Genomic DNA, 25,652 nt, shown 5'->3' on the forward strand with positions numbered 1-25,652 from the left:
TCAAGGACGACAGGATGCAGTCTCAGAATAAGAGGGTTCTAATTTAAGTCTGAGATGAGGAGGAACTCCTTTTCTCAGAGGGTTGAATGTCTTGGAACTCCTTGCCACATAGAGCAGAGTTCTTTTGTATGTTAAAGACTGAAATAGATATCTTCTTGAGGAATCAAGGGTTATGAGGAAGTGGCAGGAGAGTGGACATGATGAACATTGGATCAGCCATGATCCCATTAATCAGCAGAGCAGGTTAAAGGGACCAGATTTTCTCATACTTCCACACACATCATTTACTGTATCCATTGCTTCTGATGCGGTCTCCTCTACATTGGGGAGACTGGACACCTACTCGCAGAGCGCTTCAGAGAACATCTCAGGGACACCTGCACCAATCAACCCCAACATCCTGTGGCTGAACATTTCAATTCACCCCCCCCCACTCTGCCGAGGACATGCAGGTCCTGGGCCTCCTCCATCACCACTCTCTTGCCACCCACGCCTGGAGGAAGAATGCCTCATTTTCTGTATCAGGACTCTTCAACCCTATGGCATCAATGTGGACTTCACCAGTTTCCTCATTTCCTGTCCCCCCACCTTACCCCAGTTCCAATTTTCCAGCTCAGCACCATCCTCGTGATCTATCCCACCTGTCAATCTTCCATCCCAGCTGTCCGCTCCACCCTAATCTCCGACCTCTCACCTTCACCCCAACCTTTATCCACCTATTGCACTTTCAGGTACCTCCCCCCAAGCCTCACCCCCTCCCATTTATCTCTTCACCCCCCGAGGGTCCCAGCCTCATTCCTAATGAAGGGCTTTAGCCCGAAACATCAATTTTCCTGCTCCTCGGATGCTGCCTGACCTGCTGTGCTTTTCCAGCACCACTCTAATCTTGACTCTGATTTCCAGCATCTACAGTACTCGCTTTCTCTTAAAGGGACCAAATGGCCTACCCTGTTCCTACTTTTTGTGATCTTAGGATCTTATTGGAGATTTGTTGATAGTAGGAATAAGTTATCATTTCTGCATCTGCTGGCATTAATTCAGGATGGTGTCCCCTTGGCAGTCGGGTCAGGGATGTTACAGAGAGGGTGCAGTGCACCCTGAAGGGATTAGATGACTAGTTAGCAGTCATGACCACATCAGTACCATTGGCAAATGTAAAGCGGTGCACAGTCCTACAGTCAGACATTAAGGGGTCAGGTGAGACATTAGAAAGCAGAACATCAAGAATAGTAACATCTGAGTTATTTCCAGTGTCAGGTATAAGTGACTTCAGAAATAGGTGAATAAAGCAGATGAATGCAAGGCTAGAAGGGTGGTGCAGGATTCAGGGGTTTAGATTACACAATAAAGCTGGCCTTTTGGCCCTCATATCTGTGTCAAATAACAAACATCAAACTACTCTAGTCCCATTTACCTGCACTTTTTTCCATAGATTACTATGCCCGAGCATCTTAAGTACTCATCCCTACATTTCTTAAAAGTTGAGTACCTGCGCCCCACCACCCTCTAAGGTAGCATATTCCATATTTTCTACCGGTGCAATTTTTTTTCTCACAACCTCCTCAAAATCAATTACTCATCACTTTTACGTATGGTGTCTGGTCATGGACATGTCATAGATTCTCACTTTCTATTCTGTCCACCCCTCATAATTTTGTCTACCTCAGTCAGATACACATCAGCCTCCTCTGCTCCAGGGAAAAGAAAACTAGCCTATCCAGTCTGAAAACAAAAACTGCTGGAAATCACAGTGGGTCAGACAGTATCCGTGGAGAGCGAGGCAAGCGAACATTGAGGCCATCTGGGATGACCTGGACATTTCCACAGGACATCCCAGCTGGCCTCCTACTTCAAGGACCACAATTTCCCCTCCGAAGTGGTCAACATGCCCTCCAGCACATCTTCTCCATTTCCCACACCTCCTCTCTTGAAGCCTACCCCTCCAACCGCAACAAAGATAGAAACCCCCCCACCACCTGGTCCGCACGTTCTACCCAACTAAATGTCCAGATACAATGCCTCCATCATTCCCACGACCTACAGTCAGACCCCATCATCCCATCACTGGCCCACCCCTATCTGCATTCTATAGAGACAATTCCCCCCGCGACTCCCTCGTTAGGTCCATGTTTCCTCATCTCCCCCCTCCTTATCCCAGATCTAACCCTCAAACGTGGCACTGCCCTCTTGGACTGTCCCACCTGTCCATCTTCCTTCCCATCTATATACTCCACCTTCCCCTCTGACATATCACCGTCACCCTGACCTGCATCTACCTATCGCCTTCCCAGCTACCTTCTCCCCAGCACCACCCCCACCCTCCCATTTATCGCTCAGCCCCCTTTCCCAGCCCCCCACATTCCTGATTAAGGGTTTATGCGTGAAACATTGAATCTCCTGCTCCTCAGATGCTGCCTGACTTGCTGTGCTTTTCTAGCGTCACACTTTTCAACTCTCATTACAACTGAGCCTTTCCATTCCAAGCAACATCCTGATGAATGTCCTGTGCACCCTGTCCAGTGTGGTGACCCTGTCCAGTGTGGTGACCCTGTCCAGTGTGGTGACCCTGTCCAGTGTGGTGACCAGAATTACACATAGTATTCCACCTTGGCCTCAACAGTATTTTATAAAGTTGTATAGAAGTTCCATGCTGCTATATCCTATATCCTGGCAAATGAATGCAAGCATCCTGTTTTCCTTCTTCGCCATGCTGTCACCTTCATGCTGACACCTTCAGCGATCTATGGACTTGTACACTAAGGTCCCTTTTTTCCTCTGTACTCCCAAGGGACCTACCATTTGTTGTGGTTCTGTTCGCCGAGCTGGGAAGTTGTCTTGCAAACGTTTTGTCCCCTGTCTAGGTGACATCCTCAGTGCTTGGGAGCCTCCTGTGAAGCGCTTCTGTGCTGTTTCCTCCGGCATTTATAGTGGCCTGTCTCTGCCGCTTCCGGTTGTCAGTTCCAGCTGTCCGCTGTAGTGGCCGGTATATTGGGTCCAGGTCGATGTGTTTGTTGATAGAGTCTGTGGATGAGTGCCATGCCTCTAGGAATTCCCTGGCTGTTCTCTGTTTGGCTTGCCCTATAATGGTAATGTTGTCCCAGTCGAATTCATGTTGCTTGTCATCTGTGTGTGTGGCTACTAAGGATAGCTGGTCGTGTCGTTTTGTGGCTATTTGGTGTTCATGGATATGGATCGTTAGCTGTCTTCCTGTTTGTCCTATGTAGTGTGTTTTGTGCAGTCCTTGCATGGGACTTTGTACACTACATTGGTTTTGCTCATGTAGGGTATCGGGTCCTTCGTTCTGGTGAGTTGTTGACTGAGAGTGGCTGTTGGTTTGTGTGCTGTTATGAGTCCTAGTGGTCGCAGTAGTCTGGCTGTCAGTTCAGAAATGCTCCTGATGTATGGTAGTGTAGCTAGTCCTTTGAGTTGCGGCATGTCCTCGTTCCATTGTCTTTCCCTTAGGCATCTGTTGATGAAATTGCGCGGGTATCTGTTTTTGGCGAATACCTTGTATAGGTGTTCCTCTTCCTCTTTTTGCAGTTCTGGTGTGCTGCAGTGTGTTGTGGCCCTTTTGAATCATGTCTTGATGCAACTTCGTTTGTGTGTGTTGGGGTGGTTGCTTTCATAGTTTAGGACTTGGTCTGTGTGTGAGGCTTTCCTGTAAACCTTTGTGGTGAATTCTCTGTTCGGTGTTCTCTGTACCATCACGTCTAGGAATGGGAGTTGGTTGTCCTTTTCTTTCTCTCCAGTGAATCGGATTCCTGTGAGTGTGGCGTTGATGATCTGATGTGTGTTCTCTATTTCTGTGTTTTTAATTATTACAAAGGTGTCATCCACATATCTGACCCAGAGTTTGGGTTGAATTTGCAGTAAGACTGTTTGTTCTAACTTTTGCATTACTGCTTCTGCTATGAGTCCAGAGATCGGTAAGCCCATGGGTGTTCCGTTAATTTGTTCATATATCTGGTTGTTGAATGTGAAGTGTGTTGTGAGGCACAAGTCCAGTAGTTTAAGTATGCCGTCTTTGTTGATAGGTTCAACGTCCTGTTGTCTGTTGTCTGTCCAGCAGGTTGGCGATTGTTTCTTTGGCTAGGGTTTTGTCGATGGAGGTGAACAGTGCCGTTACATCGAATGAGACCATAGTTTCTTCCTTGTCTATGTGTATATTTCTGATGTCCAGGAATTCCTGTGTCGATTATATAGATTGTCTGGATCCGCTGATCAGGTGTTTCAGTTTCTGCTGCAGTTCTTTAGCCGGTTTGTGTGATGGTGTCCCTGGTAGTGATACTATGGGTCTGAGTGGGATGGCTGGTTTGTGCACTTTGGGTAGTCCATAGAATCTGGGGGTGTTGTTGCTTTCAGGTTTCATTCTTTGCAGGTCAGACCTGGTTATCTGTCTGTTTTTTTGTAGATTCCTCAGTGCGTTGTTTATCCTATTGGTGAGCTGTGGGGTGGGGTCAAACTCCCTCTTTTGGTAGGTGTTGGTATCTGCAAGTAGTTGTTGTGCTTTTAGGATGTACTCTGCTTCGATGTACTTTTTGGATGAACTCACCTATATAAGTTATTCGCCAAAAACAGATACCTGCGCAATTTCATCAACAGATGCCTAAGGGAAAGACAACGGAACGAGGACATGCCGCAACCCAAAGGACTAGCCACACTGCCATACATCAGGAGTATTTCCGAACTGACAGCCAGACTACCGCGACCACTAGGACTCATAACAGCACACAAACCAACAGCCACTCTCAGTCAACAACTCACCAGAACGAAGGACCCTATACCCAACATGAGCAAAACCAATGTAGTGTACAAAGTCCCATGCAAGGACTGCACAAAACACACTACATAGGACAAACAGGAAGACAGCTAACGATCCATATCCATGAACACCAAATAGCCACAAAATGACACGACCAGCTATCCTTAGTAGCCACACACACAGATGACAAGCAACATGAATTCGACTGGGACAACACTACCATTATAGGGCAAGCCAAACAGAGAACAGCCAGGGAATTCCTAGAGGCATGGCACTCATCCACAGACTCTATCAACAAACACATCGACCTGGACCCAATATACCGGCCACTACAGCGGACAGCTGGAACTGACAACCGGAAGCGGCAGAGACAGGCCACTATAAATGCCGGAGGAAACAGCACAGAAGCGCTTCACAGGAGGCTCCCAAGCACTGAGGATGTCACCTAGACAGGGGACGAAACGTTTGCAAGACAACTTCCCAGCTCAGCGAACAGAACCACAACAACGAGCATCCGAGCTACAAATCTTCTCCCAAACTTTGAGGACCTACCATTTAATCATTAATTGAGATAACAAACAGCTAGCGTTCCAGTACTGATTCCTACGGTCCACTGCTGGCTTCCAGTCACTAAAACAGCCCTCCATCACTCCCCTTTTCTCCAGTTTGTAGGCTTATTTTGAATACAGTTTGCCAACTTGCCTTGGATCCTATGGGCTCTTGTCTTTTAAACCAGCCTTGTCAAAGGCCTTCCTGAAGTTTATGTAAATGACATCAACTGCACTACCTTTGCTAATATATTTAGTCACCTTTTCAAAAAAAACAATTAAATTATCCAGGCAGGATCTCCCTCTAATAAATGTGAGCTGACTAGTCGTGATCAATTTTTTTTTCCAATAATTTCACTACACTGATGTCAGACTACTGACTGACTGGTTTGTGGTTACCCGACATTTCCCTCCTGTTCTCAGACATTTAGAGGGATGTGACCTGTACTGATTGGACAGAGCTGGGACTGAATTCCTTGCAGGCAGTTTTGCCTGTGCCATCGAGAAGGATTTAATCTAACTGAATAGCGGTTTTGGATCCAGAAGAAAATATGAGATAGAAATACCAAGGTGCACAGATACTGGGAGGAATGGTAGGGATTGCTAATATCTTGGGTGGGTTCAATGTAAAGGGAAAGGTAATCAACTCTATATTAGTGTAATTGTACCTGTATGTAGATGCATGGAATGTGGTGAGTGACAGGTGCAGATTGCCATGTGGAAATATGAAGTACAAAATAATACATGGCTTTGAAAAGGTGGATGCTAGAAAATTGTTTCTGTTAGGCGAGGAGACTAGGACCCGTGGACACAGCCTTAGAATTAGAGGGGGTCATTTCAGAACGGAAATGCGGAGACATTTCTTCAGCCAGAGAGTGGTGGGCCTGTGGAATTCATTGCCACGGAGTGCAGTGGAAGCCGGGACGCTAAATGTCTTCAAGGCCGAGATTGATAGGTTCTTGTTGTCTAGAGGAATTAAGGGCTATGGGGAGAGTGCTGGCAAGTGGAGCTGAAATGCGCATCAGCCATGATTGAATGGCGGAGTGGACTCGATGGGCCAAATGGCCTTACTTCCACTCCTATGTCTTATGGTCTTATGGTCTGACAGTAATAGAGCCCCGGCTCGAACAAGAGCTGGATGAGATAAAAAATATTTCTGCATGCAAATTGTTCAGGACATGCAAATTGTTGGTGGCAGCATGGTGGATCAGTGGTTAGCACTGCTGCGTCACAGTACCAGAGTCCCAGGTTCGATTCCAGCCTTGAGTGACTGTCTGTGTGGAGTTTGCACATTCTCCCTGTGTCTATGTGGGTTTCCTCCCACAATCCAAAGATGTGCAGATCAGGTGAGTTGGCCGTGCTAAATTGCCCATAGTGTTAGGTATGTTAGTCAGAGGGAGTGGGTCTGGATGGGTTACTCTTCGGACGGTCGGTGTGGACTTGTTGGGCCGGAGGGCCTGTTTCCACACTGTAGGGAATCTAAGCACAAAAAAAAAATAGAAAAGGAGTGCTAAGAAGAGGGGATAATATTGACTAATAATATTGGCTGCAGAGCTGAAGAGAAGAGTCAACAATAGAATCAATTTTATGAGAGCCATGTACCAATAAAGGTGCAATAAAGGTGCTCTTGTTTGAGCCATAGATTCACTGCTCTCTGGTAAAAGCAGTTCCTCCTCATCTGTGCCCTAAGTCTACTCCCCTTAATCTTGAGGCCATGTCCCCTCATTGAAGTCTCACCTACCAGCAGAAACAATTTGCCTGCCTCGAACTTATCCATCCCTTTCATAATTTTATATGTTTCTCTAAGATCCCCTCTCATTCTTCTAAATTCTAGTGAGTACAGTCCAAGCAGCGCAACATCTCCTCATTAGGTAACACCCTCTTCTCTAGAATCAACCCGACAAACCTCCTCTGCACCACCTCCAAAACCAGTATATCCTTCCTCAAGTAAGGAGACCAGAACTACGTACAACACTCCAGGTGCAGCCTCACCAACACCTTGTACAATTTCAGCAGAACCTCCCTGCTCTTCAATTCAATTCCTCTAGAAATGAAAGCCAATATTCCGTTTGCCTTCCTGATTACCTGTTGCACCTGCAAATCAACTTTTAGTGATTTATGTATGAGCACTCCTAAGTCCCTCTGCAAACGGCATGCTGCAATCTTTCACCATTTAAATAATACACTGACCTACTATTTTTACTTCCAAAGTGGATAATGTCACATTTACCAACACTGTACTCCATCTGCCAGACCATTGCCCACTCACTTAACCTATCTAAATCTCTCTGCAGAACCTCCATATCCTCTGCACAGTTTGCCTTTCCATTCAATTTAGTGTCATCAGCAAATTTTGGATATGTTACTCCTCTTCAAAATCATTTCTATACATCATGAACAGTCGTGGGCCCAACACTGACCCCTGCACCACCTGGCTCACCAAGCGGCAAAACACCCAATTATCCTATTCACCCAGCCTGCACATCTTTGGATTGTGGGAGGAAACTGGAGTACCTGGAAAAAACCCACACAGACATGGGGAGAATGTGCAAGCTCCACACAGACAGTTACCAAAGGCTGGAATTAAACCTGGATCCCTGGAGCTGTGCGGCAGCACTGTGCTACTCCACCATGCCAGTATTACTTCCTTAATAATTCCTTCTAACATTTTTCCAACAATTGGGGACCAAAATCCACAAACCTGCTTTTCCCCTCAAAATATGTTTTATTGAACAAAAATCTGTTCATCTCACTGTTAACAATGATTATCAATAACCACTTATCAAAAAGAACTTCAAATTTCTATGAACTTTTATGTATTGTTTCCCAATTTCAATTTTGAAACAGCTGGATTTAGTCATTTTCTGTTTTGTTTCAATTTATGCTTACCTTCCTGACATTGTTTTGTATATTCTGTGAACCATATTTGTTGTTTCATTCTGTGCTGTATTCCAGTTTGTATGTTCTCCTCTCTAATTGTTTTATCTCTGCAGTCTCTGCTCCAATCTGTGTTTGGTATTCACTGTCTGAATAGCCTATATGTTCTACTGCAAAATATCTCTAACTTGTGTATTCTCTGTTCTTACAGAGTTTCCCAAAATGCTTGCCAGGTTGCTGCTGAATCCATTGTTTATCATTATTGTGATAGCTCAGTGTAGTTTCTCTTCCATGCTTGCTGGTCTCTCCACATACTTCAATAAATTCTTGGAACAACAGTACTCTACAACAGCTTCCTATGCAAATTTCCTCATAGGTAAGTGGAATTACATGAGCAATGATTTATTAATTTGTTATATGTTCATTGTTGTTTGTCCACACATTTGTCAACACTAACAACTGTCAAATGCTGCCCGTGCCCTTGATTTTAACTGGGCAGAATCTTCAATTCTAGAACCACTTTAATCCTCCACAGATTCAGATTTCCCTGGTGGGCCTTTTGTAGATACAACTTGGATGGCCTCATACATGCTGCGTTGAATGATATTGGTCAAAATTTATGCACTCACAAAATTAGCCATTGTCTTTTTGTAGCATTCTTCACTATATACTGTCCTTCCTAATTTGTTGTCAATAGGAGGATGGGCTGTATAGACTCAGAACAAAGGAGACTAGTCTACCCAACAAATCCTTGCTAGCCCTCTTACAGAACATTTCTAGTCACTCACCCTTTGGCACTCCAGATTTAATTCCTTCAGTGAAAATCCAATTTCTTTATCTCTGATTCCACCTTCACCAGCCTCAAGACTCAATGTTTTGCAAGATGCCCTCTCATATTGTCCCCCACCCACCTAACCCCTTGTAATTTATTAGCTACTGGGAATAGTTTTTCTTTAATCTACCTTCTACCTGTCATGATCACTTTACATCTTGATCAAATATTCTCTTAATCTCATTTGCTCCAAGCAGAACAATCCCAGCATCTTGAGCCTGACATTTTTGCTAAACTATTCATTCTTGGGGCCATTATGGTAAATCTCACCTACACCCTTTTAAGAGCCTACACATTCCTCTGAAAGTGTGGTGACCAGAACTGGATGCAATACTTGACTTAGGACCTAATCATGACTTTATCAAGGATGAGCATAACTTCCTCACTTTTGTCCTCAGGATCTCTATTTATAAAGTCCAAGGTCATAATTGCTGTAATCACATCCTGTCACCTTCAAAAGCTCAATGCACCTGCTGTTCTAGATCCTTCCATTTCTGAACATTTTTTAGAACTGTACTAGGGAAGTGATTACTGGCCCCCCTAGCATTATTGATAGCCTTGGGTGAGATGCTGGAAAACTAGAGGTTGGTTAATGTGGTGCTATTATTTAAGAATGGTGATGAGGAAACTTCAGAACTAAAGAGCAATAAGCCTGAAATCAGTGGTGAGTAGGTTGTTGAACGGATTCAGAAGGACAGAATTACATGTCTTTGGAAAGGCAAGAACTGATTAGGGATAGTCAACATGACTTTATGCATGGGAAATCATGTCTCACTACTAACTAGGTGGAGCTTTTTGAAGGAGTGACAAAGAAGATTGATGAAGGCAAAGCAGTGAATGGTGTCTGTATGGACTTCATTAAAGTGTTCAACAAGGCTCCACATGGCAGATTGGTTAGCAAGGTTAAGTCACATGGATCGAGGGAGAAATAGCCATTTGGATACAAAATTGACTTGAAGTTGGGAAACAGAGGGTGGTGATGGAGGATTAATGTTTGGACTGGAGGCTTGTGACCAGTGAGGTGCTGAAAGGATTGGTGCTGGTTCTACTTGTCTAAATTAAACTCCATCTGCCACTTTTTGGCCCTTCAATCCATCTGATCGAGGTCCCATTATACTCTGAGATCACCTACTTCACTGTCCACTATACTTTGCTATCATGTATAAACTTACTAACCATACCTCCTATATTTGATTTAGAATTGTTGATCTAAATGACAAAAAATAGTGCTCTTTACACCTATAGACATCAACCTAGCCAAGAATACCATTGCCACATTATTGGATTAAATGGTTACTCAGACACTCCATGACACCAGCAGGCATCAACAAAAACAGCATGCTAAAGTTACTAGATCTATACCTCATTACTCGCTTTACATTCAATGGACAAGTATACAGACAAATCAATGGCACAGCAATGGGTTCCCCAGTATCAGGACTGATAGCAGAAGCAGTAATGCCAAACTTAGAACAGACAGCCCTCCCAACCATCCAACTCAAACTCTTGATTTGGTGTGTACATAATATATTTGACATCATTAAATGTACGCAACTGGAAGAAACTCACCATCAATAACATCTTCACCAAAATAAAATTCACTCAAGAAGAGGAAAAGAACAGCAGACTCCCTTTCTTGCAAGGATGAGTGGCACTATAACAGTAACCACAAACAAAGATTAGATTACTTTGTGTGGAAACAGGCTCTTCAGCCCAACAAGTCCACACTGACCTTCTGAAGAGCAACCCACCCAGACCCATTCCCCTCACACTACGGGCGATTTAGCATGGCCAATTCACCTAACCTGCACATTTTTAGACTGTGGGAGGAAATCGGAGCAAACCCACGCAGACACGGGAAGGATGTGCAAACTCCACACAGGCAGGAATTGAACCAGGGTCTCTGGCGCTATGAGGCAGCAGTGCTAACCACTGTACCACCATAGTGCATTAGAACTGCATTAAGGAGATTATCAAAAATTACAGAGTGATCTTGGTCAATTGGGAAAGTGGGCTGAGGACTGGCAAATGGCATTCAATGCAGAGAAATATGAGATGTCGCACTTTGGAAAGTCAAACCCAGGTAAGATTTATTCAGTAAGTAGAAAGATCCTGAGGAGTGTTGTGGAACAGAGGGACCTATGAGTAGGAGTACATAATTCATTGAAAATGGTGCAACAGGTGGACAGGGTGGTGAAGAAGGCATTTAGCGTGCTGGCCTTCATCAATCGAGACACTGAGTATAGGAGTTGGGATGTTATGTTCTGTTGCACAAGTCATTGATGAGGCTGCACTTGGAGTATTGTGTACAATTTTGGTCACCCTGTTATAGGAATGACAGTTCAACTGGAAAGAGTGCAAAAAAGGCTGTTGCCAGGACTAGTAGGCCTGAGTTATAGGAAAAGGTTGGCCAAAGGGACTTTGTTCCTTGAAACATAGGAAAATGAGGGGTGACCTTACTGAGGTGTATAAAATTATGAGGGGGCATTGATAGGATGAATGCAGATAGTTATTTTTCCTGGGGATTGGGCATTGAAAACCAAAGAGCCATAGGTTTAAAGGTGAGAGAGGAAAGATTTAAGAAGGACCTGAGAGGCAACGTCTTCACGCAGAGAGTAGTGTGTACATGGATTGGACTGCTAGAGAAAGTGGTTGACTCAGGTACAACAACAACATTTTAAAAAACCATTTAGATAGATACAGGGATGGGAAACGTTTACGGGGAAATGGACAAACTGTGGGCAGTTGGAACAAACTGAGTTAGCACTATGGTCAGCATGGACCAGCTTGGGCTAAAGGATCCGTTTTCATGCTGTATTACTCTATGATTCTATGACTATTCAAACAGGCAAGGACACACTGCAGCAATCCAGAACTCCAGAAGGTAGAACAGGAACACCTATTGAAGGGATTTAAATGGCACTAGCCTCTGATACTTAAGCAACAAATCCAAAGAAGACATTACATAATCTGACCCAAGAGTGACCATATTATACATCAAAACACATCGGAAAGGACTACCCGATTAGCACCAGGGACCTAGGTTTCGATTCCAGCCTCGGGTGACTGTGTGGAGTTTACACATTCTCCCCGTTCTCCGTGGGTTTCCTTTGGGTGCTTTGGTCTCCTCTCACAGTCCAAAGATGTGCCGGTCAGGTGAATTGGCCATGCTGAATTGCCCACAGGGTTAGATGCATTATTCAGAGGGAAATGGGTCTGGGTGGGTTAGTGTTCAGAGGGTTGGTGTGGACCTTTTGGGCTGAAGGGCCTGTTTCCACACTATAGGGAATTTATTCTAATCTAATCTACTCATACCCCTAGGAATCTTCGTGGCCAACAAACCAATTAACATCTTTCAGCAGCTCCTCACAAAGGTTATAAACCCAGTATTCACATCCAACAGGATGAAAGTTATCTACAAAATATCCTGCAAGGACTGTGAAAAGTACTACTTAGGACAAACAAGGAGAAAACTGATTACATGAGTGCACAAAGATCAGCTCACCACTACGAGACATGACCAGTGCTCTCTCAGTTCCAACCACACAGACAATGAAGGACGCAAATTCAACTGAGACAATGTAACCATCTTAGCACAGGCAAAGCAGAGACACACAAGAGAATTCCTTAAAGTCTGGCACTCCAACCAGAACGCAATCAATAAACACACTGAACTGGACCACATTTACAAACTACTCAGACATACAACCGAAGTACTGAGAAACAGAGACACATAGATACCAGGCGGAACAGACCACCAGGAGATGCACAAGTGATATCACCTAGCTAAGCATCAAAATATCTGGAGAAAAACACACCAGTTCAGCGAACGAATGTACGAACTCATCCACAACCCAAACTACAAATCTTTTCAAAAAAATCTTAGTACCTCTTGTTTTAGAGAAGTCTGTCATGAGGAATAGATTCTCACAATCTAACCAGTCTATGGCTGTCATAATTTTGTACACCTCAATCAGATCCCTCTTCAGGCACCTGTGCTCCATGGTAAAACAAGCCCAGCACATCCAGACTCTCCATTGCAATCATGTCCTTATAATAGTGTGGCAACCAGAACTGTACACAGTATTCTAGTATGTGTACAGTTTTATAAAGTCATAAAAGACTTCCTTGCTCTGATATTTTATTCTCCATCTAATGAAGGCAAGCTACCCATATGCCTTCATCACCACCCTAACTACCTGTCTTCTCACCTTCAGTTATCTTTGGACTCGTACATCAAGGTCTCTTTGTTCCTTAGTACTCCCTTTTCATTGTATTCATTGTATATATCTTCCCTTAATAGACCTCCCAAAAGGCATCACTTCACACTCATCAGGATTAAACTCCATCAGACATTGTTTTGCCCAGTTTACCAGCTGATCAATATCAGCTGTAGCTTGAGGCCATCCTCCTATCAACAACACCAACAATTTTCATGTCATCTGTAAGCTTACTAATTATACCTTATACATTCACATCTAAGTCATTAACGTACATAACAAACAGCAAGGGCCCCAGCACCACACTCTGTAGTACATCACTGCTCACATGCTTCCATTCACAAAACAACCCTCCAACATTTCCCTTTGCCTCTTCTTTGCAAACCAAATTTAGATCCAGTTGCCTTGGATCTTACGAGCTCTTTTGGACCATCCTTCCTTATGGGACTTTATCACAGGGCTTACTGAAGCCCATGTAAACTCTATCAAATAAATTACGCTCCAGCTATCTGACAGGTGTTTGCCTCCCTCTCTCAAACTGTGTTAAATTTAAAATGCCCCAATAATATGACCCTGTCTTTGATACACATTTGTCTAATTTCTACATTTGTACAATTTAGCACTTCAAAGATGATACCAGGGGCCTGTACACAGTTTTATGGATATTGTCTACATTATATATATCGTCTACTTTGAATCCCCTTATTTCATTGCCCCCTCATCATTGCAGTGATTTTGTTTCTAATCAGTTTCTAATCTGCTATACTCCTGCCACTTTCATCCTGTAAATCTTTTTGCCTGATATATATCTATGTGTTAATGCTCATTTAATTTGTTCTGTACACTCAGTGCCTTTGTATGTCGATCTCTTATTTGGACCAAAAGTGCAACCTGACTCTCAGCACTGATGCTTTATTCACTTTTTAATTATTTCTCTGTTCTGTTTAATCAATACACTTCTTATACTTTTGTCATTAACTGTCATACTTTAGGTAGGATTCCTGACTGCTTTGTTCCTGTAACTTGTTTTTGAAACTATATTGACATCCCCCTCCTATTTACTAGCTTAAAGTCCTGTGACCATCCTATTTAGCCTTTCTCTCAAGACATTGGTCCCAGATTAGTTCAGGTGAAGTCTGCCACAATGATAATGTTCCTTCCTATTCCAATACTAATGCCAGTGCCCCATGAAATGGAACCCATCTTTCCCATACAGTTCCTTTAGCTACTTGATTAGTTCCCTAATTTTCTTATCTGTATGCCAATTTTCTCATAGTTCAGCTAATAATCTAGACACTTAACACTCTGGAGTTAGCTCTTCTGCCTCATAGCGACAGGAATCAGGATTTGATTCCAGTCTTAGGTGACTGTCTGTGTGGAGTTTGCACATTTTCTCCCTGTCTATGTGGGTTTCCTCCAGATGCTTCAAAGATGTGGAGCCTAGGTGAATTGACCATGTGAAATTGCCTCGTAATGTATGTGCAGGCACGGTGGGTTGACTATGGTGAATGTTGGGTTATGGGGAGAGGCTAGGATGCTCTTCGGCCTTAATCTTAGAGATAGAACATAGAAGACAGGAGGAGGCCATATGACGCTTCGAGCTCCCCCATTCATCACGATCATGACTAATCTTCCAACTCAATAGCCGAGTCCTGTGTTCTCCCCATAAACTTTGATCCCATTTACCCCACGTGCTATACCTAGCCACATCTTGAATACATTCAATATTTTGGCATCAACTACTTCCTGTGGCTCACCAGTCTTTGAGTGAAGAAATGTCTCCTCATCTCCATCCTAAATGATCCACCCCAAATCCTCAGGCTGCGACCCCTGATTCTGGATGCACCCACTCCTGGGAACATTCTCCCTGCATCTACCCTGTCCAGTCATGTTAGATGTTCCCCTTACTTTAACTGTAGTCTTCTTTAAATTCTCAGACGTTTTACTTGTGCTGTCAATAAGTCTCTTAACAGTATTACTACTCCTACTAATATGCTTTTCTGAAATTACTGCTATTTAAATTAGTCCCTAAAGGCATATTAGATTAGATTACTTACAGTGTGGAAACAGGCGCTTCGGCCCAACAAGTCCACACCGCCCCGCTGAAGCACAACCCACCCATGCCCCTTACATTTACCCCTTACCTAACACTACGGGCAATTTAGCATGGCCAATTCACCTGACCTGCATATCTTTGGACTATGGGAGGAAACTGGAGCACCCGGAGGAAACCCACGCAGACACGGGGAGAACATGCAAACTCCACACAGTTAGTCGCCTGAGGCGGGAATTGAACCCAGATCTCTGGCGCTGTGAGGCAGCAGTGCTAACCACTGTGCCACCGTGCCGCCCACTATTCCTTACCAACTAATTGGCCCAGTGCTTCTCTGTGACATCACTCTGTGTTTCAGCTGCGACCAGCTGAATGAGTGAAATCAGTATTTCCTCCAATACTTCCCTCACTTCCAATATCAATCTGTTCAAGAAACTTCATGAATTCTACAGCTATATTGTCCTCCTGAATCAAGACAGATGTGAAGTATCCATTTATCACTCTACCAATGTCCTCTGACTTCACACAAAGATTGCTCCCTTGATCCTTAATGGATCCCAGTCATGGGACTCTCCTTAATCTTGCCCACCAGTTTTTCATGGCCATCCTCCACCACACTCCCCCTGCCATACCCTTGCTTTCCTGTGGACCCCCTGTGTTTCTCATAATCCTCTAGGGTCTTAATTGATTTTCTCCCTTTGCACCCATTAAAAGCCTCTCCTCTCCTTTACATTCAGTCCTGAATATTCCTCGATACCAATGACTAATTGGGCTTGTTGTGCCTACATTTCCCCATGAAGGGAATATGTTTAGCCTGTACTGTCTCAATTGCTTTTTGTACACCTCTGACTGTTCTACTGTAGATTTACCCTCAAGTAGCTGTTCCCAGTTGACTTTGGACAGATCCTGCTATATGTTAATAAAATCTGCCTTTCCACAACCCAAAACCCATTTCTGCAGACCATTTTTCTCCTTTACATTGATTTATTTTTGTCACTTATACCAAAGTATAATAAAGAAAACTTTGCTTACGAGCAAGATCATAATAAGCAAGGATTTACAGAACAAAGGTTTTAGACACAGGCATAGAGGTAAAATTGCATAGGGCATCAATGTTAGTATGATCAGCATTATTTGAGGCTAGACAGTCTGTTCAATAGTGTAAAATGGCCAGGAAGAAGATGCCCCTGAACCTACTGGTGCATTTGTTCAGGTTTCTGTATCTTCTGCCTGATGGAAGAGGTTGTAGGAGATCATTACTGGAGCATGAAAGGTCTTTGATGATGGTGGCAGTCTCTCTGTGGCAGAAAACCTTGTAAATTGAGTCCATGGTTGGAAGCTTGGCTCCTGTGTTGGCCTGGGCTGTGCACATCACCCTCTGTAGTTTCCTACAATCCTGGGCAGAATAGTTGCCATACCAGGATAGTATGCTTTCAAATGTCCGTCTGTAGACATTGGTGAGGATCCTTATGGATATGCCAAATTTCCTGAGCTAGTCGAGGAAGAAGAGGCATTGTTTTACCATAAGAAACTTAACATGTAGAGTATCATGGTCGCTAGCATTAAAATGTTTCTCCACTGTTAGCTCGACCACCTGTCTGACTTCATTCCCTAGAATTAAGACCAGCACTGCACTGTTCCTTTTGGACCATCTTTATGTTGATTTAAAAGTCTCCTGAATATGTTTTAGAAAATCTATCTCCTCTAAACCCTCGATACTAGGATTATCCTAATAATTGTTGGTAAAGTTAAAATCCTATTATTATTTTTATACACCTCAGTGAATTGTCTACACATCTGCTCCTCAATTGCCCCTGACTGCTTAGGGGCGTGATTTTCCCCTTCTTAATCCTAAACGCTACCCACACAGCCTCATTTAATGACCCTTTCAAGATATTGTCCCACCTTACTCCAGTGACTGACTCTTTAATTTTGCACAATCCCCTTTCTTACCTACAGATCCTATAACTAGGATTGGGTTACCAGTCTTGTTTCTGTCTCAACCACATCTGTGATGGCAACAATATTGCAATTCCATGTGTCAATCCATGCTCTTAACTCATCTTTCTTACTTATGATACTTCTAACATTAATGGAGAGGCCATCCAGGCTTGCCTTACTCTCTTGAGACTCAACATGTCTGAACTCCCTCTACCTAGGTTCCTTTTCTAAGGCCTGCCTATGCAAAATTACTTTCAATTCCTCCCAACTGCACTAACAAACCCACCCACAAGGATGTTGGTCCCATTCTGCTACAAATGCAGACCATTCTAGTTGCAGAAGTCCCACCTTCCCTAGAAATGGTCCCAATGGATCAGGGAATCTCCCTCCTGCACCAGCTCTTGAGCACTGCATTCATCTGTCATATTTGTGTATTTCTGTGTTTGCCAGCCCATGGCACAATGGGTGATACCGTGATTACACCCTATGGGGTCTAATCCCTTTACTAAGGATTCCTCTGTTACTATGGGTCCTGCTTTTTTTCTTTCTCCCCATTTCCTGAACAGTCAGGCTGTCTGGCTCAGAAGCTTAGCTCTGACTGTAGTCCCTTGAGGAACAATGTCCTTGACAAATTTAAATAGAAAAGAACAATTTGTAAGTGGAACAAAAGGGATTTCTGCCCTACCTGCCTGATTCTCTTTGACTGCCTGATGGTCACCCATTTCCTTCTTTCCTCCAGTCCCTCAGCTCCAGTGTGACCATCTTTCTAAGTGTAATATCCATGTGACTTAGTGTCACATGTGTGCAACAGTGTCTCCAGCCACTGCCTGACCTCCAAAACACACAGCTCAAGGTACTACAGTTGGGCGCACTTCCTGAATATGTGGTCATCTTGGACACTGGTAGGATTCAAGATTTCCCACATGTGTCCGGTCACACAGTCAACTCGGATGACCATACCTGCCATGTTTTAAATTAAATTTACTTGCTTTTACCAATTCACTTTTCTTATTAATTAATCAAAAAAACCCTCCACTTTTCTTATTCTTTGACTGGTACTTGCCCCTGGTGCGTTTTAGTTAGTCTTTAATCAATATTCGAATGAACGTCTGTTACCTACTGAAGAACTTATTTTCTTGTGATGTAACTTCAGTTTAGTGCTGGGCCACCAATCCTGGGCCTCAGTTTATCCAATTAAAAGGCTATACAAACTATGAGCCAAAAGAAAATTTTAAAAGCACTCTTGTACTTTGCACCAAATTTCCATGGTACTCCAAAATCCCAGAAAATCACACTCAGGATGTGCTTCACACGATTGGTGCTCTCCGCCCACTACTTATGTTCTGTTAAATGCTCCCAAGGTGTTAGGATCACTCCTAGTCTGTGCCAATCATGTTCAGCAGCCACCTTGCCCTGATGTTGTTGTATTTGACACAACAACATTGAACATTAGGCTGGTAATGCAATTACACAGATCCACTGTACTCACTTGGACATGAAGTGTCAGACTGTGCAATGCACACCACTCAATGCTGGAGTATAGCATCTCTCCACAGGTTGTTTGTCTCTCCACAGGTGCTGCCAAACCTGCAGAGTTTCTCCAGCAATTTCTGTTTTGATTTCCAGTGTCAAGAATCTGCAATGATTTACCTTTGCTTTTGCTTTTATTTCACTGATGACTCTCTGTTGTTCTATCTTTAGGATCTATAATGCTTCCAGCTGTTGCTGTCGGAATGATCCTTGGTGGGCTTTTTATGAAGCGTTTCCGTCTCTCCCTGGCGAAGATCCCCTGGTGCTCAGCCAGCATTCTGAGTCTGGTCATTATTCTGAACATTCCTCTGTTTTTCTTGGGATGCTCAACTCAGAAAATTGCTGGAATCAATTACAGTAAAAATGGCAACAGGTAATCCTCTGTTTGGGAATAATTCCCTGTCAATATAATAGAAAATGATGGGAACAAATCTCTTGTTCTGTTTGTGAGTCTTATGAAATTCTGATTTGCACTGGCATAACAATGCTCAATCTGTTGTGTCTCTTGAGATTGGCCCAGACCTAAGGCACACAGTAGGCAGAGAAAGCCATTTTAATCATTTTACCTCATTTTTTTTATGGTCCATGAGTTAGCCAGAGTTGGCTCTTTTATTCCTGTGTAGTAGGCCTCAGTCTCTGGGGAAACACTCCCCATATCTAAATAGCTGAGGCTAGAAATATTGTTGCATGGAGGATTGTGGCTCGAAATTCATGTTAATAACCCAAGATCCCGCAGAACAATTTGATAAGGTTTGCAATTATGGTGCACAAATGCTGTGTCTTAAAGCCACCCTTTCACAAAAAAAGGACAAAATAACCTTTTAAAGCCACAACATCATCACACTACTCCATGAGATCATAATGGACCTTTGAGTAAAAAGCCTCAGGTTTTAATCTAATAACAATTGCCATTTATGGAACAGAGTGTTCCACACTTGTACCTTTTTAATATCAAGACATATCTCCTAATTTCACTCCTAAAAGGTCTGGTTTCACTTTTTAAAATATGCTTCCTAGTCCTAGAATCCTCAATCAATGGAAATTCTTCCCTCTCTCTACTCTACTGTTTCTCTTGGAAACGTTGATTATTCTACCCTTTATCCCAATAATTTCCATGAAATCCAACTTTAGCTAGTGCAATCCTTGTATTCCAGATATGTCATGGTAATTTATAGTCTTGAGGAGTAGCGAAACTATGGGCTATGTTCACTTTTAATGTTAAGAATTTATTCAAACCCATCACTTAATTTGAATTCTGGAGAGGGACAATGTTGGCATTCATCAAGTAATGGAAAGGTCAGACAGGAAAGTTTTTAAATCACATGGTACACTGCACTCCCTCCAAGACCAATATATCATTTATAAAGCAAGGTACCCAGAACTGCTCACAATCTCCAGCTGTGGTCTAACAGAGCTTTGTGCAGCTAAAGCATGACTTCTACCCCTTTGTATTCTAGTTGTGGTGACTTTATAGTCCAGTATTTTAACATAAAATTTAATCATTTGTGTCATTAGTCCCCCAAGATTTCTTTGACTTCCATTACAGGAACTGTATCCTTTGTTTGCATCCTTTGTAAGTTCAAAACATGTTACGTCACATGAAGATTCAGTTTTGACCAGTTACTTTATCAAGTTGCTTGAGATTGTATGCAATTGCACTAACTCTAATTCTACCCACAGCACATTTGGCTTTCTATTCTGTCATCTTGGAGAACTAAGCACTACCAGGTAATGGGTGGAGTAGAGTGCTGCCAGCATTCCTCCTTTCTGCACTTGATCCAAAGGACTGTTTGGTTTACAGTAGTACAGGATCAAACACTGGTGAGATTAATAAGAGGAGGCACTTGCTTTAACAACATGGTATAGTTTAATGTATTGACTAATTAAATAAATTGTTAAGCTATCAGGAACTAGAGATAACATATCAGACCAGATTAGAATCTTGAGCTGACTCTTGATTTTTCAACAAAGTCTGTTTGATATCATCAGATTGGATAGAAATCAATGTAATCTCCAGCATTAACTCTCTAAGAATCATTATCTACTGCAACAAAGGCCTCCATACAGATTTTTGTGGGACACCCCTCGTCACATTCTGCCAATTAGAGTACTTGCCCATTGTCTCTATTTTATCTCAGCCAGTTCCCAAACCAGCCCAATATTTTTTTCCAGTTCCATGGATTTTGATGTTAGACGATATCCCCAGAGTCACCCTTCTCAAAGAGGAATGGGACATGAGCAGTGATGCTTGCATCCCATTAAAGAATTTTTTAAAAGTACAGTCGTAGATGGTACATTGCCCAAGTGTCACATCCACTGCAATTGAACCCTGCAGATCCTGACCTGCGATCCATTTTATTTTCAAATCAAACCTTTTGATTGGAGTTAGATGGTTAAATTATTGTGAAAATGAATTACACAAGATTGAATATGTCATGAATTTGTGTATAATGCAGGGAATTCACCAGCACTAGATTGTATGATCCGTTCTCAGGGAAAGTGGCCAACATAGATTACCATTTAACTTGACCGCTTACCATTTTATAAGGTACCCTGACCCAACATTCACACCCCCCTTGCTGTCACTCCACTTGACGGTCTTCAGCTTCCCTTGTTCCTTCTCATCCCAAAATATCCTCAACCTCCCTAACCCTGCCACTGTCTGACAATATGGATTCTTCTCTCATGAGCCAGATAGGATTCCAGAAGGTGAATCAGGAGATGAGGAGAGGGGCAGGGAGGGGACGAGGTGAACAATTTCAAAGTGGGGAGTGCTGAGCAGTATTTTGGGTGAGTTGAGAGGGGGTAACAGTGTTGGTGCAGGGAGACATTTCTCAATTTGGCCTCGTGAGGAGCTTGGTTGGTCTTCTTTGAGCTGCAGGGCCTTCCCAAGGCCTGAATATATCAGGAGTTTCACAGCCTCAGGTTTAGCTGTAGAACAATTCACTTCTTGGATACCAATATCTATTTATATCAGTCCCACATATTCCCTATGGGTAGTTCTTAGGAATGTCTGTGTTATTCAGTAAAGTCAGAATCGGTTTCATTTGAATTGAGCTGCTGGTTTGATATTTTTGTGGTCTTTCTGGGTCTTGACAGGTCCTCTTCACTCAGTCTCCAGGCTGACTGTAATGCTCATTGCTTCTGCTCTGAATACACCTACAACCCAGTGTGTGGAGTTGATGCTGTAGAATACATCTCACCATGCCATGCTGGTTGTACTTATTCTCTCTTCAATCAATCTACAAGGATGATTATAGTAAGTGCTACTGAGGTTTACTGAAAATAATGTCTGGTTCCTCTGTTTTATATAAAGTTATTTATCTGTCTACCTCAACATGTTGAAATATTGCATTTGGCTCTCTCATCCAAGATATTTATAAATATCATGAATAGCTGAAGCTTTCAGCATTTATTCCTGCAGTACTCCATTTTTTGTTCTGCTGCTTGGAAAAAGACACATTCATTCCCACTCTCTATTTCTGGTCTATTAATGAATTTTAGATCAATATTAGTATATTATCCCAATTCTGTGTGTTTTAATTTTGACCACTAGCCTCTTATCAAAATCCAAATCCACCACTTCCTTTGGTTTTCCTCTATCTACTGTACTAGTTACATTTCATGTACCTGTGCTGACTTTGTCTAATCCCATAAATGCTTTCCAAATGTTCTGTTATCATGTCTTTTACAATATACTCGAACATTCTCTCCTGCTACTGACAGTAGGCTAACTGGTTTGTAGTTTTGTTTTTCCTTTCCCTCTTTTTTGTTAAACGAGTCAGATTTCATTTGCCGACCTTCACTCTGTAGAAACTGCTTCACAGTCTCCAGAGTTTTGGAAGATGATCGCCAATGTATCCAGTATTTCCAGGGTCATTTTCTTTAGTATTTTGGGATGCAGGTGAATCAAATCCCAGGAATTTGTAAATGTTTAACTCCATTCCTGTCACGCATTTTGTTAAACTTATCTTCAATTCCTCTCTGTTTATGCGACCCTTCGTCCCTAACACTCTTTCATGAAGACAGAACCTAAACATGTTCAGTTCCTCCACCATTTTGTTGGTCCAAATAGAATTTATCTCATTCCTGGCTATATATTTGTATTCACTACTTTTTCTCTCTTTGCACAATTGTAGAGGTACTTACACAAGCAGTTTTTGTATTCCCTTTAAGTTTATTCTCACACTTCATATCTTAATCTCTTCATTTTTTTGTCCTTGTTTGTTGAAATATAAATTGGTCCCAGTCATCAAGCTTTCTACTTTTTCATATCTCCACTTTGGATTGAATATTATCCCTAACTTCTTCACTGAGTCATGTTTGAGACACATTTATTTTGACACCACATAGAATAAATAATTATTGCAAGTCATCCAGACATTAGATTAGATTCCCTACAGTGTGGAACCAGGCCCTTTGGCCCAACCAGTACACACCGACCCGCCGAAAAGTAAGCCACCCAGACCCACTTCCCTCTGACTAATGCACCTATCACTGTGGGCGATTTAGATTAGATTACCCTTCAGCCCAACAAGTCCACACCGACCCACCAAAGCACAACCCACCCAGACCCATTCCTCTACATTTACCCCTGCTCCTAACACGACAGGCAATTTTAGCACGGCCAATTCACCTAACCTGCAAATTTTTGGACTGTGGGAGGAAACTGAAGCAAACTGAGAGAATATGCAAACTCCACACAGTCAGTTGCCTGAGGCGGGAATTGAACCCGGGTCTCTGGTGCTGTGAGGCAGCAGTGCTAACCACTATGCCACCGTGCCGCCCACTAATTTAGCATGGCCAATTCACCTATTCTCACATCTTTGGACTGTGGGAGGAAACCAGAGCACCCAGAAGAAGCCCACACAGACACTGGAAGAATGTGCAAACTCCACGCAGTCACCCGAGTCAAACCTAGGACTCTCGTGCTATGAGGCAGCAGTGCTAACCACTGACCCACCGTGCCACCCAAATTCCTTAAATGTTAGCCATTGCAAATCCTTTTTGTAAGGTTTCCCAATCCATTGTTGTCAACTCTGCCTCATACCCTCGTAACTCCCTTTATTTAAATTCAGGGCTCCAGCTTCGGATTCAGCTCCATCATTTTTGATAGAATGAACAACTCTATTATTTATGATTATTCTTCCCAGTGGACCCTGCACAACAAGACTATTAACTAACCTGTTTGCTTTGCACAGTACCCAGTCTAGGACACCTTGCTTTCTAGTTCAATTTGTTGGTCTAAAAAAGGCTATCATGTATACTCAGAGGAAATCCTTTTCTGCAAAATTACTGCTAGCTTAGTTTGACCAATCAATATGTAAATTAAGCCACCCTTGATTACAGCTGTACCATTATTGTGTACATCTCTTTTCATTTCTTGCTTACTGCTTAGGGGGTCTGCAAACAGCTTGCACCAATGTTTTCTGTCCCTTGCTGTTCCTTTTCTCATTTTCGAAGCCAAAATCCTTCCTCACTATTGCCTTAATTTATCCTTTACTCACAATGCTACTTCACCCCCATCATTTTCAGTCTCTCCTTCCTAAATGTTGAATACACTTAGATGTTCATTCCAATCATTCAACCATGCATCTGTATTTGTAACAGTGTAATAACTGTTTTGATCTATTTGTGCTATTAATTCATAGAATCCCTAGAGTGTGGAAGCAAGCTACTCAGCCCATTGAGTCCACACCGAACCTCCAAACAGTATCACACCAAGACCCACCCCACTACTCTATTATCCTGTATTTACAATGGCTAATTCACCTAGCCTGCATATCCCTAGACACTATAGGCAATTTAGCATGACCAATCCACGTAGCCTGTACCTATTTGGACTGTAGGAAAAAACCAGAGCACCCGGACGAAACTCACATAGACATTTGGAGAATATGCAAACTCCACACAGTTACCTGAGGGTGGAATCAAACCCAGATGCCTGGTGTTGTGAGACAGCAGCGCTAACCACTGAGCCACCATTTACCTTATGGGGAATGTTCAATGCATTAAGGCACAATGTCTTTAGATTCAACTTTTTAACATTGTTAGTCATCTTAGCTTTATTTTGCATTAGGGGCCCATTTGTTTTCTCATCCTTGTTTTTTTCTGCCTTCCATATTTGCTTCTTTTTTGTTTGTATGCTCCTCAGATTTTTATTCCTATTCTAGATTAAACTTCTCCCTGACAGTAAGAAGAAATAGACCCTGTTGAAGACATTGGTCCTGGTTTGCTTAGATGCTATCTAGATTTGTACTGGTCCCACCTTTTCCGAAATCATCCTCAATTACCAAGAATTTAAATCCCCATATCATAACTTCAGCCAAGTAGTCATCCTACTTTTGAACTCCTACTTCTTAATTTGCATCCTAGCTTCCATACTGAGCTTGTGGGACCTCATCCCCCATTTCATACTCATATTGTTGGTATTGATGTGTACCACGACCACTGACTCTTTACCATCTCACTGTAGAATGCCCTGCAGACTCCTTGACCCTGGTACCATTTCACAGTTTCTTTTAAGGCCTCAGAAATACTTGTCTATTCCCCTTGCTAATGAATCCTTCATCACTATAGCCTTTCTATTCTGAGTCCTTCCCTCTTATACCACAGAATGAACCGTAGTGACATGGAAATGGTTCCCATTGCTATCCCCTGAGAGGTTGGCTCACCAGCATTGTCCAAATTAGTTTACCTGATGGAGACGGCGATCATCACCAGGATCTCCTACTCCACCTGCCTTTCTCTATTCTACCTGCTCTTTGTCCTTTCCTTTTCTCCCTGTTCAGTTTTTACCTTTGGTGTGACCACCTCACTGAACATGTCCATAACACTCATCACAGATTTTCCACCTGCAGCTGCAGCTCCAAAATGCAGTTAATCAGCA

General features: G+C 42.8%; 1 protein-coding gene across 1 annotated transcript in view; it reads left to right on the top strand.

Moving 5' to 3' along the window:
* Positions 1-25,652, top strand: part of LOC140479193 (solute carrier organic anion transporter family member 2A1-like) — a 144,727-nt gene that overhangs the window by 90,794 nt on the left and 28,281 nt on the right. Inside the window, exons 8-10 of the mRNA XM_072573233.1 lie at positions 8,399-8,563; positions 18,935-19,136; positions 21,863-22,022. Of these exons, the coding sequence (XP_072429334.1) occupies positions 8,399-8,563; positions 18,935-19,136; positions 21,863-22,022 (527 nt within the window). The remainder of the gene's footprint in view (positions 1-8,398; positions 8,564-18,934; positions 19,137-21,862; positions 22,023-25,652) is intronic.

This window comes from Chiloscyllium punctatum, chromosome 6, assembly GCF_047496795.1.
Source record: "Chiloscyllium punctatum isolate Juve2018m chromosome 6, sChiPun1.3, whole genome shotgun sequence".
Taxonomy (NCBI): domain Eukaryota; kingdom Metazoa; phylum Chordata; class Chondrichthyes; order Orectolobiformes; family Hemiscylliidae; genus Chiloscyllium; species Chiloscyllium punctatum.